The sequence below is a fragment of the Polypterus senegalus genome, chromosome 10, assembly GCF_016835505.1.
Source record: "Polypterus senegalus isolate Bchr_013 chromosome 10, ASM1683550v1, whole genome shotgun sequence".
In the NCBI taxonomy this organism is placed as follows: Eukaryota; Metazoa; Chordata; class Cladistia; order Polypteriformes; family Polypteridae; genus Polypterus; species Polypterus senegalus.
In genome coordinates, this window is record NC_053163.1 from 137005737 (window position 1) to 137026607 (window position 20871).

Sequence of the window (20871 nt, forward strand, 5' to 3'; positions counted from 1 at the left end):
CAAACACAGACCTCCCTGACTCTCTTGCCCCACAATAAATCAGTCAGTGTGAGTATTATAGACAAGACCAGGCTGGGCGCTCTATAAGGTAATGATTTATTGATTGACATGGCCTTAATGCAGACAGGGTCGGAAAGACATTCATAGAATAGTCAACCACCATTTCCTCTCCTCTCAAAGTGAACACCCATATGCAAATCAGGCACTGACATCATCACCCCCGCCCCCCACCCCCAAAATACAGTAGCTCTCAGTACAGGCCTGCCAAAGTGTCAGGGGAAAAAAAACGACTACCTCCTCTGCTCTCGCTGTCGGCTGGCTTCACCTGGATAGGACGGGTCATCTGAAAAGAAAGAAGAGAAAACGGAGAGGAGAATGTTAACAACAGTCAGACTAGAGATCACCAGAGCAGGTTGAGAAGGTGAAAGAAGGAACAGAAAGTCTACCATTTAATTGATCATTTCACATTCACATTCTGATTAACAAGAAAAATAATGGCAAATAAAGAAGGAGTTTTTTAAATAATAGTATTTGGTGAATTACTTAATTAGATGTTTCTAAACAAAAAATATGGTTAAGGGGTCAGTGGTAAAGTGTGCATTTTATTAACCCCTTCAGGTGTGGGATAAGACAATAGATAGTGTGATGGACGGCCGGCAGTTCATCCCGGTCGACACATCCAGGACGCTAGATGGCATCCTCCCTGCAGCCTAGAGATGCCCTGGATTCCCGCAGGGCATCATGGAAAATTAAGTTTGGCTTCACAGCCCTGCTGGGTACCGTGGGTGCCGCCAGGGGATGCTGCAGGGAGACACAGAGACTTCTGTTTCTATTATAGCCCATTATACTTATACTTCCAAGTCATGGGGACAGAAGAAGAGTTTTCATCTGACCTGGAAGTGATATGGAAGCACATGGAGTTAAGGACAGAAGCACTTCCAGGTCAAGGAATATAAAAAGGACTGTGGGAAACCCAGCAGACAGCTGGAGTTGGGAAGAAGTGTGACAGAGCTGCTGGGAGAAGAGGAGGATTATTGGACTGTGATTATTGATTATTGTGTATTATGGTGGAGTAGGTGCTTTGTGAAGAAGAAATTAAAATACTTCTGGGTGCTTTAAACAGTGTCTGTATCTGTCTGTTGGGAGAAAGGTAGGCATAACGCCACCAAGAGTCCATTAACTTACAATAGATAGATAGATAGATAGATAGATAGATAGATAGATAGATAGATAGATAGATAGATAGATAGATAGATAGATGAAAGGCACTATATTACAGATAGATAGATAGATAGATAGATAGATAGATAGATAGATAGATAGATAGATAGATAGATAGATAGATGAAAGGCACTATATAACAGATAGATAGATAGATAGATAGATAGATAGATAGATAGATAGATAGATAGATAGATAGATGAAAGGCACTATATTACAGATAGATAGATAGATAGATAGATAGATAGATAGATAGATAGATAGATAGATAGATAGATAGATAGATAGATGAAAGGCACTATATAACAGATATATAGATAGATAGATAGATAGATAGATAGATAGATAGATAGATAGATGAAAGGCACTATATAACTGATAGATAGATAGATAGATAGATAGATAGATAGATAGATAGATAGATAGATAGATGTGTATATTACTGTATATTCAATTCACTAAACAGCCTGTCACATTGTAAAGAGTGCACACATTATTAAATGAGTAATAATAACACAGAGTTCATGTTTTCGCTGTCTCAGTTCATGTATTATATTACAGGATCAATGACAGAATGACACCAAACAGGATTCTACTCTATATGAGATGGTGATCCCTGGCAGGACATACACATGTACACCTCTACAACAACCTAAAAAGATATCCTTGTGGTCAGAAACTGCAGACCCCTTAAGGCCATATCACATTTGATGATTTTGAAGATGAGCCTTTATTTACACAACCTTAGTGTGTCGGAGGCAGTCAGTGGTTTGCTCCCAAGATGCAAGATACCTTTATTGTCACTGTACAATATAATGAAATATTGTTTGGAGCAAGCCTATAGATGCCTTAGATAAAAGTATATAAGAGATGATATTAAACAAAGTAAACATTAAACTATTCACAGTTCTAAATATACACAGTGTAAAAGTAAAGGTAAACATGTAAGCATAAATTGATAAATAATAAATGAAGTCACAAATTAATGAAGTTACCGGGTAAGTGAAGCCAGTCACATACCCTGTCACTCAGTCCAGCTAGTCCATGACACAGACTCTAACAAATTCAAACTGTCTTTATTCACAGGTGTGGCTTTGTGTGCATGAGATCTGACAACCAATGAATGTTCATCTGGAAGTACAAGGCATATAAGTCAGCAATGAGGAATAAAGGTATTATGGGTATTATGGACCTCACAAACAGAAGAGGAGCTCATCTTTCTGATCTCTTGTGTTTTGATTTGCACAACAGAATGGACAAAAAGGCCAGAGATTGCAGGTGAGTTTTCTGTAGCTGTTAATCATTTGTACAGAACCCTCTCTGTCAGGCAGCATGTTATTGGCTGTCACAAAAAGAGGTGAGCATGGCTGTGCTGGAAAGTTAGCATGGAGTCACTAACTGTGAGTATCCCAGTGATTTTCAGCCAGGTAAATTAACATGGCCTGGTAAAACAAGATCAGTAACAGCAGTCGGTAAGTTTGATCTACACTACAGCTAAATTGCGATCAGCTTTAGGAGACATACATCTACACTGATAGAAAATACAAAGGGGACCCCAGCTATGAACTTGTGATAAAATGGCTGTCTACCCAGTACGTTAGGTTTGCAATCCCAGAGGGAAATTTGTTTACAGCACATTAGGTACCGCTATATCCAAAAACATGCGGTACTACTACACAGATACAAGAACATAACTCTACTGACAACAGTGTTATCATAAGTATGCATACTCAAAATTAGCATAAAGATGAATAAATCACCTTATCCAGTACACAAAATAATAACTCAGAATCGAACAGCATCCCTACAAGTAACACATTTCAAAATGTTTATAAACCTAAAAATAAAAGATTTCTTAAATATGTCGCTTTTACTCTTGGGAACATAAATCTGCAGCCTGATTTCAACCGTCCGACATGACTGAATTGCCCTTTGTTCATAATACTGCACAGTCACAGAGGTCTGCTGCAAACCAAATATATGCACCGGCTAATTTTTGCAATGCTGTTAAGACAGTTTGTATTCTTTAAGCCGAGATTGCCCAATTAATATATAAAGACAAAAAAAATGTCATTATGGTTTTGTCCACTTTGAAACAACTGAGTTTCCTAAGAAAGATTAAACCACACACACACACACACACACACACATACAGACAAACACACACCCTTCTTACAGATATGGCCTGTTATTAATGATTATGTGCAGATATTTCTGGTGCTCCACCATCTTCGCAGTCTCCCCTTTAATTAACATTGAGAGAATGGGAGTAGTGGAGCACCTAAAGTCTACATTCATATCCTTTGTCTTGGAGATCTTCAGCTGTAAAATGGGACAATCACACCACTGAACAATCTCATCAACAAGAGGTCCGCGTTGTACTTCTAATCTTGGAGAAGACTCACAATGGCAGAGTCATCACCAGATTTCAGGATATGTCCATTGTGGTTTGATGGCCAGGACACCCCTTTGACCCTGGATCCAGGGAAGCAGCCATGGGATGCACACTATGCCCCAAGGGAACACTTGGTGGCAGCCCCCCAGTATTGCATGGGGGCCACAATTGTGTTACACCTGAGCTCATCCCTATTGGGCTCCGTGGCCACCACCAGGGGGAGCTGCACAGCCTTAATTAGGTTAACTGTCACCTGAAGCACGTCTGGGTGGGCTATAAAAGGAGCCTGCAGCCACTACTCGAGGCACCAGAGTCGGCAGGAGGAGGACGAAGCTGCCTGCGAGGAGTGGAGGAAGAAAAGAGTCGTGTTTGCTTTTGGTACTGTGTTGTCTGTAGACTTTCTTTTTTTGTGTTCTTTATTTTGCCTTACACAATTCCTCATATTAGGAATTTGTTCGTTTTCACATACCCCTTGTGGTCAGAGCACAGGGTCAGCCATTGTACAGCACCCCTGGAGCAATTGAAAGTGAAGGGCCTTGCTCAAGGGTCCAGCAGAGTAGGATCTCTCTTTTGGCAGTGACGGGGATTTGAACCAGCAACCTTTGGGATACCAGTGCAGATGCTTAGCCTCAGAGCCACCACCAATCAACAGAAGGGTCCCATGAATGAGTTATGACTATCAGAAAAACTGCCATTAACACTATCACTTTGCATTCTGTTAGTTAAGAAGTCCTGAATCCACCCCACAAAGTCAGGGTCCAAAGAGATTTGATCAATCGCTTTGTCAATTGAAATGTGGGTCTGGATTTTATAACATGGCATATATGCACAAAAAACAGTTCTGAACCCACAAATTCTAAACTAAACTAGACCTCAGATTTAAAAGGTACCATGGTGGTTCAGGCTGTATCTCAGAGCCCCCTGACCCCACATGGGTGGCGTTCTTTGTGTAGTTCACAAATTTTGCCTGTTGTTGTCCAAGTTTCCATCTTTAACTCCTTAGACTTGAGGATTGGCTGACTGAGTGCACTAAACTGGCTCGGAGGTGTTAAAAATGTCAGTTGATTTCTGTCTTGTGGTCATTGCTTCCAGTATGGTCTCCAGATATCAGAAATCCAGCACTGCTACAGGACAGTTCATAAAATTGACATTAAAGGGACGATACTGCATTACTTAAAAAAAATCAGCGCCGATGTTCCTGCTTCTTTAGCTTCCAGCTACTTGCCAAGCATTACAATTTAACTGCCAAACCTGAGGAAGTGTGGAGAGGATGTCAATGGGAGGTTCGAGAGAGACAACTAAAATGCACAAAAATCTGGGCAAAGGGGCAATTCATGGTGTCTCTGATTCCTGTAAATCACTCTTTTCCAATCTAAAGACCTTTCCAGGAACCAAAGAACTGTTTTGATTGGGCGTCCACAAGGGGTTAATATTGGAGCTGCCCAGATTTTATGGACTACCACTTCAGGCCCTCCAGAAAATTCACAGCAGTAAAGGTGATTTATTCCATCTTTTTTTTTTTTTCACTTCTGTCTAGCTACTTGCTGCTCTGCATTCAGTTCCTGTGATTGTAGAGTTAAAATAATTAAAAACTACATGTTCTATAGTAAGTGCAACCTTTTCTTTATTATTTTCCCTTATACCCCCATGCCCACCCCCTCTTTTTTCACAGTCCAATTTCAGAGCTGGGAAAGGTCAGATTTAAAGACAGGGCAGCCCCATAAAAGCTTAGATTGTTCAAGGAGAAACACCAATAATGAGATTTTAAAACGTCTTAATAACATGCTGATATATGGGGGAGAGGGCCGGGGCGGATTCATTAAGTGCTAAACGTATCCATTTTCACCTTCAGGAGGGAAATAACCTTCTGTGGAATTATTCCATAAATTTTCCCATCGTAAATAATAACGGACACATGCTAAGTGTTCAGGAGGTGTAGGACTCTTTGTGTGTACGCGTGTGGGTTTTTTTTCTTGGTACGGGGCGCCACTTCAAAGTTTTTACCAATATCACAATTTTTCTTTTATTAGAGTAATGTGCTTACTCTCCGAGTCTTTTAACTGCTGATTGAATCCTTTCTTTATGGTGCTTTTCGATTAGGTGCTCCAGACCTCAACTCCTTTTAAAAGAAGCCCTGTAAAGCTCAAATTATCACTTGGATTTATTTTTCTGTGCCATCGTGTGTCAATATAATCTGGAGTGCAAGCAAAGAGCTGCAATGGAAAGAAAGAATTGGTCTGTGTGGAGCAGACTGTGGAATCTGCGGGGCATTAAAACACATTTTCTATAGCACTTTTCTATAAGGAACACCTTCACAAGGTGCCATAAAAATGAGGAGTTATAGTTCAAATGTTTCCTTGTATTTTTAACAGCCGAAGCACCAGCATAAAGACATAAGTGCATTAGAAATCTGACAAATGAGAGGAGACCGTTCAGTCCATCAAGCCCATTTGTTTTGCTAATAGCTTAGCTGTCCCAATATCTCATCTGGATTCTTCTTAAAGGTTGTCAAGGTTTCTGCTTCAACGCCATTTCTCGGTAATTTGTTTCACATTCCCATAACTCTTTATGTAAAGAAGTGCTTCCTGGCTTCTGTCCTAAATGCATGTCCCCTTAATTCCCACTGATGTCCCCAAGTATGTAATTCACTGTTAAGTCGTAAGAATTCTGCTGGATCTACTTCATCAGCGCAATTGGGAATTTTGAAGACCTGGATTAGTTCCACATGTACTCTCTTCTACTTGAGACTAACCAGGTTTAATTCTCTGAGTCTGTTGCAGTAAGATGTGTCCTTAACTCGTGGCATGTACCTGGTTGCTCTTCTCTGCACACCTCCAAGTGCTCCTATGTCTTTCTTTGTAGCGTGGCGATCAGAACTACACACGATACTCTAAATGTGGACTCACAAGTGCATAATATCATCTGAGCATAATGTCCTTTGATTTACATTCAACAAATTTTATGGTATAGCCTAACATTTTATATGCTGTATTACACATTTATACACATTGCTTGGAAGATGGAAACATTGTGTGAGCATAAACAACTCCTTCTGGCTGCTCCCATTAGGGGTTGTCACAACGGATCACCTTGTTCCATATCTTTCTATCCTCTACATTTGCTCTTTCACACCCATCACCTGCATGTCCTTTCTCACCACATCCATAAATCTTCTTTTAGCTGTTCCTCTTCTCCTCTTCCCTGGCAGCTCTATCCTTAACATCCTTTTCCCAATATACCCAGCATCTCTCCTCTGCACATTTCCAAATCAACGCAATCTCGCCTCTCTGACTTTGTCTTCCAACCGTCCAACCTGAGCTGACCTTCTCATGTCCTCATCTCTAATCCTGTCCATCCTAGTCACACCCAATGTAAATCTTAACATCTTTAACTCTGCCACCTCCAGCTCTATCTCCTGCTTTCTGGTCAGTGCCACCATCTCCAGCCCATATAACATAGCTGGTCTCACTCCTGTAGACCCTTTCAATCTTGTTGATAACCGTCTGTCAAAAATGACTCCTGACACTCTTCTCCACCCATTCCACGCTGCCTGCACTCTCTTTTTCACTTCTCTTCCACAATCCCCATTACTCTGTACTGCTGATCCCAAATATTTAAACTCATCCACCTTCGCCAACTCTATTTCCTACATCCTCACCATTCCACTGTCCTCCCTCTTATTTACACACATGTATTCTCTCTTGTTCCTACTGACCTTCATTCATCTCCTCTCTACAGCATATCTCCACCTCTCCAGGGTCTCCTCAACCTGCTCCCTACTATTGCTACAGATCACAATGTCATCAGCAAACATCATAGTCCACAGGGACTCCTGTCTAATCTCGTCTGTCAACCTGTCCATCACCATTGCAAAAAAGAAAGGGCTCAGAGCTGATCTCTGATGTAATCCCACCTCCACCTTGAATGTGTCTGTCACTCTTATGGCAGACTTCATCACTGTCACAATTCCCTCATACATATCCCGTACCACTCTTACGTACTTCTCTGCCACTCCCGACTTCCTCATACAATACCATAGCTCCTCTCGAGGCACCCTGTCTTATGCTTTCTCCAGGTCCACAAAGACACAATCCAACTCGTTCTGGCCTTTTCTATACTTCTCTATCAACACCCTCAGAGCAAACATTGAGCATAAACAACTAAAGCCTTTGTTTTTTTTCCTTTGTAGAGTTTGATTTTACCATTAGTTCAAGCTTCGGCTTAATTTTTATATTTCTGATCTATTTTACCATCTTGTTTTTTGGACTTATGCCTCCCCCAGACCACGTGGGGGTGACCGCCCTGGTGCCTATGGGGGCCACGGGTACAGAGCTTTGAAGCCACCAGGGGGCGCCCCAGGTGCTGGGGGGAAGAGGAGCAGGGACACCCGGAGTGCTTCCGGGTGCACATCCGGCACTTCCGCCACACTGCGGAGTGCCAGTGGAAGATTGTCGGGAGGAACCTGGAGCACATCTGGGTGATTATAAAAGGGGCCACCTCCTCCATATGATGCCTTGAGTCAGGTGGAAGAAGGACAAGGTCTTGGAGGAGGCAAGGAGGCGGCCCGAAGGAAGAAGGCATTGATTAGAGTTGGCCTGGACTTTGGGGACTCGTAGGGGTTTGTGCACTTATTGTAAATATGGATACTACAAATAAATGTGTGTTGGGTGAGTTGAACGTGTCTGCCTGTCTGTGTCCGGGTCATCTTCCACACTGTGTACTGTTATCCAGCTTTGCACAAAACAGACGCCTGTTTTATCAGAGACTTCATTCTGCATGAAAACATGAGATTAAAATTTTTTCACAGCCATCACTGCAAGCTACATGAGGTAAATAACATATAAAAAATATACATTTTGGGTGGAGTATTCCTTTAAAACCACTGAGCTTCTGATCCAACTAGCCTCCTAAATTTGTGCTGCGTTTGACACACACAGAGAGCTGTAGCCTTTAAAATCCCACCTGGGGTTAATTTTGGGCTATAACTGGAATATCTTCTCGGTTGGGGGGAAGAAAATAAAATGTCATTTCTAACAAGGCAAAATGCTCTGTGGCAGCTCCTAATATCACTGCTTCCCTAAATCTAAATCTGGTTGTCAAAGTCCAGGCAGAACTAACAAATCCTGGGTTGCTTAATCTCTATCACTAAAGTGGAACCCAATAGACTTTCTGGTTCCAGCGCTCCTTATCTCCTGTCTCGATATGGTGCCCCCCAGAAGACATTCCAGGGCAAACTTACAGAGGCTGCCAACTCTCAATATTTTAAATGGAATCTCTCCAATCGTCCAATTGTTTCTTTGTACAACCTCAATTAAGCCATTCGGTGTTCCCTGAAAACATCATGATGTTGCTTTTCCAGCTGCCTCCTAACAGCCAGGACAAGAAATTCAAATAGTAGCATTTAAAAATAAGTGGAGAATGAACTTAGAAATCATAGCAAACCTCAAAAGGGCAAAGTGGGATAAAAATGAATGATACACTGAGGTAAAAAGAGTTGAACTGGGTTTGAATAAGATTGGGGAAATGATATAGAATAAAGTGGGGATTCAAGAAAGAACCATAGAATAAGAAACACATCACAGAGGAAGAGGAAAGGAAAACAACAAATCACAGAAAACTTGGAGAGCAAGCAATAGACTCATCGAGGAAGAACTGCAGTATAAAAGATATATCAGGGATGAATAAAGAATTAGAGACACATAGAGGAAGAACTGAAAGTATGAAACGCAGAGAAAGAACTGAGGAATAAGAGATACATCAAGGAAGAACTTGAGAATGATAACTGGAGGGTAAAAGATACATCAGGGAAGAACTGAGAATAGATTATGAGTGCTGAGCTTTTTAACATTCTTCTGGTCGACAAATTCTTTTGGTGACGCAAATCATTTTTTCTTTTTAATTCACAGGGAACTCAAGTGTAGTTTCGATGTCTTGCTAGATACATGTTTGAACCTAGCTAATTTTTATGTGTTTTTTTTAGTGTTTGTACAATGCAATTGTGTTGTCAACGGGCACCACCATTTTGAGCATCTGTTGTTATGAAGTGCCTTTCATAGCAACAAGATTAGCGTGATGAAGGTTGATTAGCCAGTGAAGTTATAACTTTGGATACATTCGTTTCACACTTGTTTCAGTACATCAATCCTCATATTATATAGCGACATTCATATTATCATCACGGTTTAAGGACAGCCATTTGAACATCTCAGATATAAGCCTCTGTTATGTACACGCCATACAAACACAAGCCTTTCTGTGTACTCTACAAAGCGTTTCATGTAGACTGCCTTGTCTACATCAAGGAAGCCAGGCTAAGATAACGACAAGGATAACAAAGAAACACTCTCTCTCTGCAATTTTTTCATCTATGGAAGTGAAGACGATCATATGTCTGGCTGGCTCCAGGCAGATGATGAGCTGGCTAACAAGAGAATTAAGCGTACCTACAAATTCGTGTTCTGCCTCAATCTACACATCTAGGTTTGCAAAGAGAAAGAGGAGGTCAGGACGACGCACTGATACAGCGCATTGCTGCACCCACCACATGACAAATGAACTCAGGATCCCAGATTAGGACCTGGGTGCAGCCATGAAACAGGTGACACCTCAGCACCACACTACTTCAGATGGAGTGGAACCAATGTGAGGTTTTTTATGGTGGCTGGAGTGACAATTCTGCCACTGACCCCCAGGTTTTTCCCTGCAGGTTGGAGGGCCTACTTGCAGGGCTGGATGCAGATTAACGTCTTACCCAGGATGGAGCAATTGCAGGTTAAGGGCCCAACGAAGTAGAGTCACTTTTGGCATTTACGGGATTTGAACCAGCAACCTTCCGATTGCCAGTGCAGATCTATAGCCTCAGAGCCACCACTCCACCCTGTATGGTTTGCAAAGCCACATTTTATTTGCTTTTGATTTATTGCACTAGTTGTGATATTTCAATATTAAAAATATTATCTACAGTATAATTCATGAATATATTTATAACTTTTTCTCCTGCCCATACTGGTACTCTTTCAGATTGTTTGCGGTTATAGATGAAAAAGAAAAGGAGCATGACAGGAAATACAGTAGGTGAAATCCGAACAGTGTGGTGAGAGTGCGGGTTTTGAGGCATGTCACTGAGGTCTACATAATACACAGTTTAAAGAGGACAACAGGGTCACCAAGGACCCGAACACAACAAAACATTGACATCAGGTTTGTAGGAGTTCTGTTCTACGAGAAGTCGACCTGAGCGACGCCACCAGCAGAACAGTATTTGTGCCGCAGGGTTTTTTCCTGGCACAACTCATTTGCAGGTCAAATTTGTGCAGTCTCTTTCTGAGTTTAGATGTTTGTACTTTGAGATCAACGTTAGCAAAAGTTACTTGCAGATCCCAAGATAAAATTCTGCAGTTCTTGAAGACTCCTTTTACTACTGGGTGGTCAGCTCTTGAACTGAATATGCTGGGCTGGTTAGTCTTGGACAAAGTAGCAGTCATTTGAAGTCCACACAACTTGGAGATGATTTTCCTTGCACTGGAAAAATCTGATTTCAAATAATTTGACAACCATCTCCTACCAGACTTATAGGCATTGTCACACACGTGCGCATGGGTGGCAGCTAAAGGGCTTGAGGAAGGGCAATTCCGAGTCAGACCAGGATGTGGCAGAGTGCACTGATTCTTTTTCTCGCTTTCCCGCAGACCATCCACGGGAGATTCCTCCTGGGCCTGCTGACGTCAATTCCGGTTCTGAGCCTATGGAGGAAGACCTTGTCGGCTCCGGCCCCTTTGATTTCACCTCCGGGCTCGAGCCTATAGCTTAAGGACCCTTATGAGCCCGACCCCTCTGACTTCACTTCCTGTCCTTCCCCTTTAAAAGCCTCCACCTTTTCCTTATTCCATTAGTTCAGTTTTGTGCACATCAGCGCTGTATAACATTTTGCAGCCAGAACACCAAATATACCAGTGGCTGCCCCTAACCTTGCTTTGACTCTGTGTGGAGTTTCTCACAGCATCCACAGTCTTCTTTCTGAGAGCCAAAGAGAGCTTATTTGATCTTAGTATGATGGCAACACACATGACAAGAGCAAAGAGAACACCAGACCTTCAGTTCACATAAAACAGGGACACCCTCCATAATCCCTTAGGAGGTTATAATCATCGCTACCTAATCTGGAACGGGTGATTCTATTTGATTCTGAGGGGGTGATAGACATAGGGGTGGACTTACTTTTTTCTGAGTGACAAACCTGCTTTTTTGTTCATTTAGATTGAATCCACCATGTCAATTGTATGTGTCATTTGTTCAGATATATTACCTTCATCTATAGGCACTGTCTGCATGAAGACCTGTTGTTTATCAACAATTTCCATGAGATGTACTTACTTGACAGTATCGAAACTGGAGCTTCAGAGATGTTGGGAAGAGCTGGAGAGTAAGACACGTATCCTCACAGACCCCGCGCTCCAGTTCAAGAAATGCAGTGTGGACAAAGATGACACGCATTAACGCGCATTTTGGCAATGAGCTTCACGAGGCTGAAGCGGCCAATGTCAGGGCATTTTCTCTACCTGAAACATTGTCGGGGCAGAGGACAAGTTTCCCCAGCTGAATCTTTCCTTTGCCTACTTTTATTTTTATGAATTTGTGTCCTAATGCTGTATTTCTCTGTAATGCTACTTATGCCTAAAAGGCCTTAGTAAATCATATTTAGTGATGCTTAGCTAACAATTATGGCAGATTTAGCTATCCCTCGTTTTTAGACAATTGCTACTCTTTGTAGTCCTGACATGTCTGGGTGGCAATCATGGCTATTAATAAATCAGCACACACACACACACACACTGCCGCTACCTACCAGTTGCTGGGGTAACCAGACATTTTTAACTATTTTTTTTATTCTAATCAGCTCAGCCTTGCTGATAAGAGACCCCACCACCCCCCAATCCACCACCACTACCACCCTGGGGACGAATCAGTTAATTACAAATTTGAGCAGGCAGGTGCTTCTAATTGGGATAGTTTTACGAGAGAGGGCAGCCTGCAGGAGACAGATAAGATTGCTGCCTCGTGCTCTGTCAATCCAGCACCCCTCACAGATGTTGGCACAGGGCACCGAATGCTAATCCCCAAAAATAACAGCCATGCCTGCAGGCTCAGCCTCAGCCAAGAAGCAGGCCTGATGTCGTCTGAATTATGAGCACGCGCTGCATGCCTCAGGAGGCTGAGTTGGTGAATGATTTCTTACATTAGTGACTGCCGTCTGTCTAAAAAAGCTTCAGACTGTAGATGCGGGCACTTAGATGTCTGGCTGGGTACAGGCCTTGTGCCTCCTATCTGGAATCTGGACAAATTAAAATGGGTATAGGCATCTGATTTGCCCCACCAGCTATATTAACTGGGAGAACCAAGGCTGTCATGCATTGTTATTATAAATACATACATAAATGAATGGCTTACTATAATTGCCATTGCTGCGTTCATACTGTGGTCACACAACAACAACATTTATTTCTATAGCACGTTTTCATACAACAACAACAACAAAATTTATTTATATAGCACATTTTCATACAAATCATGTAGCTCAAAGTGCTTTACATGATGAAGAAAGAGAAAAATGACAAAATAAATAAGAAATTAGAATTAGGGAAAACTAATTAACATAGATTAAAAGTAAGGTCTGATGGCCAGGGAGGACAGAAAAAAAAAAAAACTCCAGACGGCTAAAGAAAAATAAAATAAAATCTGCAGGGGTTCTGAGGCCACGAGACCGCCTAGCCCCCTCTAGGCATTCTACCTAACATAAATGGCCTGCATAGCTGAATAGCTAGCTGCATTGCAAATGCCCATTTCGTTGTAACTCTATAATTCTATCTAGAAACATGACTGATGATAATATTTACACCAAAGACCCTAAATACCACCTGAAGCAATGCCATTAAACCTGGTACCAAGGTGTGAAATGTTGTCTCTATGCTCTGTCTCACACTTGACTGCATTTGCATATCTTTCTTACCTCGACAAATCCTCACCTGCCCTTCTCATCAACAACAACAACAACAACATTTATTTCTATAGCACATTTTCATACTAACAGTAGCTCAAAGTGCTTTACATATTAAAGAATAGAAAATTGAAAGACACAATTATAAAACAAAATAAATCAACATTAACATCGAATAAGAGTAAGGTTCAATGGCCAGGGTGATGTATGTAAGAAAAAAAAAAGAAAAATGCAAAAATAAGATTAGGCAATACTAATTGACAAATAATAAAGTAAGATCCGATGGCCAGGAGGACAGAAACACCAAACAAACTGCAGAGAAAAAAAAAAACAAAATCTGCAGGGGTTCCGAGGCCATGAGACCACCCAGCCCCTACTGGACATTCTACCTAACATCAATGATCTCAATCAGTCCTCATGGTTAGAAAAATTAGATGATGTTGGTTATGTGGACCTCTGGTCTTCAATCCATCAATGTAGGGACTGCACGGTGCCCTGATCAGTTGGTGGTGGCACAGATCGTCACCACAGAAAACCAGAAAAAAACAGCAAAGAAAGTAGGGAGTTAGTATGGATCACGGAGCCATGATAGAAATGGTAATTAAATGCATATACAGAATATCAGGATTACACTAAAATGAAGCTATGAGAAAGCCAAGTTAAAGTAATGAGTTTTTCGCAGTTTTTTTTAAAGTGCTCCACTGTATTAGCCTGGCAAATTTCTATTAGTAAACTATTCCAGATTTTAGGTGCATAACAGCAGAAGGCCGCCTCACCACTTCTTTTAAGTTTAGTTCTTGGAATTCTACGCAGACACTCATATGAAGATCTAAGGTTACGATTTGGAGTGTAAAGTGAAAGGCATTCTGAGATATAGGACGGAGTGAAGTTATTTAAGGCCTTGTAAACCATAAGCAGTATTTTAAAGTCAATTCTAAATGGCACAGGTAACCAGTGTAGTGACATCAGAACTGGAGCGATGCGTTCAGACACAATGAAGACAGAAGAACACTCCGACCAACACTGTCAAAAGGGGATTAAAAAGCACAAGTCTGGGGATGGAATAAAAGAAAATCCAAATCACTGAATATCCGGGTCAATCCATCACGAAGAAATGGAAACAGTGTGGCACAGCTAGGATTCTGCCTAAAGCAGGCCATCCACCAAGACTCGGTGATTGTATAAGAAGAAGATTAGTGAAGGAGGCCACCAAGAGACCTATGGGAACTCTAAAAGAGCTCACAAGCTACAGTGGCTCAGACTGGAGAAACTGTGTAGACAATAACTGTGCTTGAGCTCTTCAACAGTCATAGCATTATGGGAGAGTGGCAAAGAGGAAGCCACCGTAAAAAAAAAAAAATAACACACAAAACGTCAGCTGAAAGAAAGTTTAAAAGTCTGAACTTTTTTTTGCCATCTGATGAAACGCAACACAGTATCAAAAACAAGCGATTCCCCTTGTCATGCCGTGGAGATTCTTTTTGGCAGCAGATCCTAAAAAGCTTGTGAGGGTAAAATAAAAGCAACAAATTCAGAGTGAAATCCTGAAGGAAAACCTGGTGCAGTCGGCAAAGAAAAAATGGGCACCTTGAGAGAAGATTTGTTTTCCAGCCAGACAATGAGCCCAGGCCTAAAGCCAAAGCTACAAAAGAATTGGTGTGGAGGTCAATCCAGCTGGGTGGACATGAAAATGGCTGTTCACTCATGATCAGCGAGAAACCTGACAGAGCTTGAACAGTTTTGCAAACAGGAATGGATAAAAACTGCAGAGTCGTGATGAGCAAAGCTGACAGAGAAAGAGAGAGACCTGTGCACACAGACTCAAGGCTGTCATGGCTGCCAAAGGTGCATCTATTAAATACTGACTTGAAAGGGGTCTCTGGGTGCCAAAGTGAAACCTAACTTTGACTGAATGCTAGTGTGAACGCTGGCCCCGGCACAGACAGACGGACAACATTTTTGCACCCAACACACTTTTATTTACACTATTTACAAGTTCGATAGTCACGTGCACTCACACAAACCCCAGTGCTGCTGGCACTGAATCCCCCAAAGTCCAGGGCCCACAGTTTCTGTGCCTTGCTTCCTGGCTGCCTCCTGTCCTCTCTCAAGCTCCGTCCTTCTGCCTCCCGACGTCCACCCCCGACTGGAGGGAGGCGGCCCCTTTTATGGGAACCCGGACGGGTTCCAGCTGCTCCCCGGCACTTAGCGGTGGCCACACCCCTGTGTGGCGGAAGTGCCGGCTGCGCACTCGGAAGCCGTCCGTGTCTCCCCGGTCGTCTTCCCCCCGGCACTTCCTGGTGTGGTGGAAGTGCCGGGCTCCCAGGATAAACAGGCACTGGGGCGCCGCCTGGCGGTGGCCACGGGTCCCTACAGGGCTGGGCTTCAAAGCCCCCTACCCGAGGCCCCCTGCATAACCAGGACGGATGCCCCCACTCGGTCTGGAGGAGGCACACGCCCTCCTCTGGTCCTCCAAGGCGTCCTGGCCGGGCTCCATCCCCGGCCAAAGACCACACGGGGTAAACCGGCATCGGGCGCCGCCTGGCGGTGGCCACGGGCCCCTACAGGGTAGGGCTTCCATGCCCTCGACCCGTGGCTCCCAACAGAACCAGGACGGACGCCCCCTCACGGTCTGGAGGAGGCACAAGCCCTCCTCACGTCCTCCATGGTGTCCACACTAGTTTACAGGTGAGCTAGAACTCCCATCAGTGCCCATGGAGTCACAGTGCGAAGCTGCATGGTGTAGGGTGGCGTTCCTGTCTGATCGATGCCCACTTCTGTACCTACTATATTCGGCTGTCTGGTCCAGTCTGCTGCAGTTTGAAGCTTAAGGGAGCTGCTTAGTGTTCATATACCTCCTGTATTTTTTTTCCTTATTGTTAGCTAAAATCCAACCGGTTTTTAACCATCTGCAAGAGAATGCTAGAAATAAGCAGTCCCAGGAGGCGAGCTGCGTGAAAACGGTTAGCTCTTTATGCCGCAAGTTGATAGCTATTTGAGAAGAAGTGACTTGCAAAAATACCCTGTTGTTTAATTGCAATGGGCTGTGCGGCACCTGCTCTGGGACCTCATCCAGTTGGCCTCCCATCCCCGACAATAAGAAAAACGCAAGGCCCAGCAGTGATAATTCATATTTTCCATGATTGATCTGAATGTGTACTCAGCAGTGAGAGCCGAGGGTGCAGAGCACCCATGACAGCTCAGCCGATTAGACCACGTCCAGCCAGTCTGGACCACCGAGCGTCTCCTCGGCACCCACCCCCGCCAACGTCTGCTAAATGAAATGCCATCCCTGCTGAGCGGAGGTCAGTGCTGCGCTCATTAGTATGCATGCCAGCATCATTACCCAGAAAAAAATGATTATTAGGGAGAGTCATAATAATATTTCCACACATCAGCGGCAGGAGAAGATCGCAGAGAAATGCGTTCGAAAATAAAATAAAAAAGGCGCTCCAAAGATTTCTGTTGATGTCTGGAGTGGCCATTAGCATTTGCAGAAGATGTTCTTTTTATGATTATTATCCTTATCTCTATTGTTCTGAGGAGAACAGCATGTTTCTCATTTTTTTCTGTTAATTTTTTTTTATTATTTTATTAGCCTGAGTGACTCGAAATGCTTTGTAGAGTACACAGAATGGCTTGTGTTTGTATGGCGTGTACATTAGGGGGCTTATATCTGACATGTCCTCACTATTGTAACCCTACTCTGCCAAACTGGGAGGATAATATGAAAGACACTATATAATATGAAGATCGATGTACTAAAACAAGTGTGAAACTAATTTAGCCATTTGCCTTTTGTTAAGATACAACTTGACTGGCTGATAAACAAACCTTCATCATGCTATGAAAGGCAGTATATAATATGAAGACTGACACAATTAAAACAGAAATATTAGCACTGACTAGAGAAATAAACATTACATTTAACTGAACTCCATCCATCCATCCATTTTCCATTTTCCAACCCACTATATTCTAATGGCAGAGTGGTGGCTCTGAGGCTAGGGATCTGCACTGGCAATCGGAAGGTTGCTGGTTCGAATCCTGTAAAATGCCAAAATGCTTAACCTGCAATTGCTCCATCCTGGGTATGACGTTAATCTGCATCCATCCCCGCATGTAAGCCCTGCAGGGAAAAACTTAGTCGTTGGTGGCAGAATTGGCACTCCAGCCACCACAAAAACATCTCACACTGTTCTACTCCATCTGAACTAGTGTGGTGCTGAGGTGTCACCCGTTGCATGGCTGCACTAATCTGGGCCCTGAGTTGGTTTGTCGTGTGGTGGGTGCTCCTAGCCCCTCCTATATCCTAACACAGGGTCACAGGGGTCTGCTGGAGCCAATCCCAGCCAGCACAGGGCGCAAGGCAGGAACAAAATCCCCAGGCAGGGCACACACACTAAGAGCAATTTAGGATCGCCAATGCGCCTAACCTGCATGTCTTTGGACTGTGGGAGGAAACCCACGCAGACACGGGCAGAACAAGCAAACTCCACGTAGGGAGGACCTGGAAAACAAACCCGGGTCTCCTTACTGTGAGGCAGCAGTGCTACCCACTGTGTCACCTTTTACTGAACTCTGAATGAGCTTATTGCATCTGTCTGCTAATATTAAGCAAGGCGCTATATAATCCATATATTCATCCATTTAAAACATCCATTTTATTGTCTAAAATATTAGTACTTGCTTTATCAATAACAGTTACATGTAACTGACTTATGAATAAGCCTACTAGTGCCATGAAATGTTCTATATAATTCATACACTTTAAACAGTCCTTTTACAATTTAATTAATTAGCACTTAATAAGTAATGTTACCCTTAACTTACTTGTGAATATGCCTATACCATATAAAAAGCACTATATAATATAAAGATGTATGCATCTAATGTGTAAAATATTAGTGCTTATTTAGGAAATAAACTTTATTCTTAACTGACTTATGAGTAAGCTTATATATACCATCTGCCTACTGATGCTATGAAAGGCACTATCTTTATATATATAAAATCAACGTCTGTCTGTCTGTCCGCTTTTCACGAGAGAACTACTTAACGGATTTTTTTTCTAGAATTTGCTTGAATATTCCAGTTGATTTTGCAACTTCTCTCATTGCACTATGTATCATAGTTCACTTGCGGCACAGATTTATTTGAGCAACTCCGAGAGAGATGCAGCAGGGTGGGGACCTCCTCACTCACGTGCCAGCCTCGGGGCGCATACCTTACAGCCGCTTAGCTAGCAAACGAGAGAACTACTTAACGGATTTTTTTTCTAGAATTTCCTTGAATATTCCAGTTGATTTTGCAACTTCTCTCATTGCACTATGTATCATAGTTCACTTGCGGCACAGATTTATTTGAGCAACTCCGAGAGAGACGCAGCGGGGTGCGGACCTCCTCACTCACGTGCCAGCCTCGGGGCGCATACCTTACAGCCGCTTAGCTAGCAAACGAGAGAACTACTTAACGGATTTTGATCAGGTTTTTCTATAATTTGCTTGAATATTCCAGTTGATTTTGTAACTTCTCTCGTCGCGCTAAGAATCGTAGTCCACTTCCAGAAGCGTTATATTCGCATTAATCCGAGGGAGGGGGAGGCATGACGTCAGGAGTGGGGAGCCGGGCGGGGCCCTCCTCACTGTCCTGTTTCACTTTCGACGCGGGCAGAGATACGGGGGACGGCTAATAAAATATATACAGTATATGCATACATTTAAGACAGGCCTTTTACAATTAATCAGTTTGCACACACACAACTTTGGAAAGAAATGACTTATGGATAAGCTTATACCTTCTGCCATTGGATGGTATGGAAAGCGCTATATAATATGAAGTTTTATACATTAAAAAGTGACCTTTTACTATTTTAATCATTAGCAGTAACTTAAGAAATGAACTTTACCCTTAACTGACTTCAGAATAAGCCTACACCATATGCTTTTTGCCCTACGGTGGGCTGGCACCCTGCCTGGGGTTTGTTTCCTGCCTTGGGCCCTGTGTTGGCTGGGATTGGCTCCAGCAGACCCCCGTGACCCTGTAGTTAGGATACAGCGGGTTGGATAATGACTGACTGACTGACATACGCTTTCTGATAGTTTGAAAGGCACTCTTTACATTTGCCTTTACATTTATTTGCTCAGCAGATGCTTTTATCCAAAGCGATGCCAGAAGGGGTCAGCATTAACAAAGTAAATATCAGTCTGTGGGACTGTTTGGGAAGAGGGGCTAAAGGACAAGGTTATGGAAACTATATAGCATAAAGATTCATATATTTAAAAGCAAGCCTCTTATTTCATTCATTATTACTAGCTTAATACATAAATGTTATTCTTAGCTGAATTAAGAATAAGCCTACTCTATGCCATCTGCTATGAAAGGCACTATATAATGTAAAAATGTATTTATTTTTTTAAATTGGCCTTTGTCTATTAGCACCTACTTAAGGCATATATTTTACTTTTAGATTAATAAGCCTGCTTTATACCATCTGCTTTCAGAAGTTATGAAAAGCATAAGGATTAATCATTTAAGCTATTAGCACCTACTTAGTACAGTATATAACTTTGAACAGCTGTAGCGTCCACCCTTTGATGCTCTGAAAAGCACCTTAAAGTTCACACACAGCTTTGCGGGTAGATGGAGCCCAACCTGGCAGCAAGGCAGAAAGGTGCCAATTTAGAGTCATCAATTAACCTAAGAAATGTGTCTTTTAGAATGTGGAGAGAAAGCCCATGCAGACACAGGCACAGCAGGCAAACTTCCCAGGGAAGCCAACTGGGCACAGGGATCTGAACCCATGCAGGAAGATGGATACTTGAGGCATCAGCTTTAACCGCTGGGCCACTGCGGCTCCACTTTGCAATATAAAGGCTGATTTATACAGTCCATTTATAAAACACCTTCTTCGGTTTATCTCTTTGCCCTTAGTGAACTTCTCTCTTAACTGGTTTGTCATTAAACATTAATCACATGCTTTTTTTTACACAAGTCGAAGGAAAAATCTTACAGTAATCATGAAGGACCTTTTCTCAAACCTGAAAAATGTCTCAAAAAAAAAAAAAACAAAACAGCAAAATCTGATGGACTGTTTAATAAATGTACATTGAAAGGTTAGGTCCTAATTTGCCCTTAATTTGGCATCACCATAAGTGGCCGATAGTGCAGCTTATTGTCCATTTTTGTTTCAATGCCAGGTGACAGAACATTTTTATTTGGCCCAGGACTTTTCCCCATTTCCTTTGGACTATGACCCTGA

The 20871-nt window shown here is 42.5% G+C and overlaps 1 protein-coding gene across 7 annotated transcripts in view; it reads right to left on the reverse strand.

Annotated features, from left to right (window-relative positions):
* celf5a (cugbp, Elav-like family member 5a) overlaps nt 1-20871 on the reverse strand; it is a 654186-nt gene that overhangs the window by 311980 nt on the left and 321335 nt on the right. For 4 of the 7 annotated variants that reach the window (XM_039766812.1, XM_039766810.1, XM_039766815.1 and 1 more), the window contains exon 3: nt 295-343. In XM_039766812.1, coding sequence (XP_039622746.1) covers nt 295-343 — 49 coding nt within the window. Of the gene's footprint in view, nt 1-291; nt 344-20871 lie in introns of all 7 variants that reach the window. The other 3 variants (XM_039766811.1, XM_039766809.1, XM_039766813.1) reach the window with 1 other exon arrangement.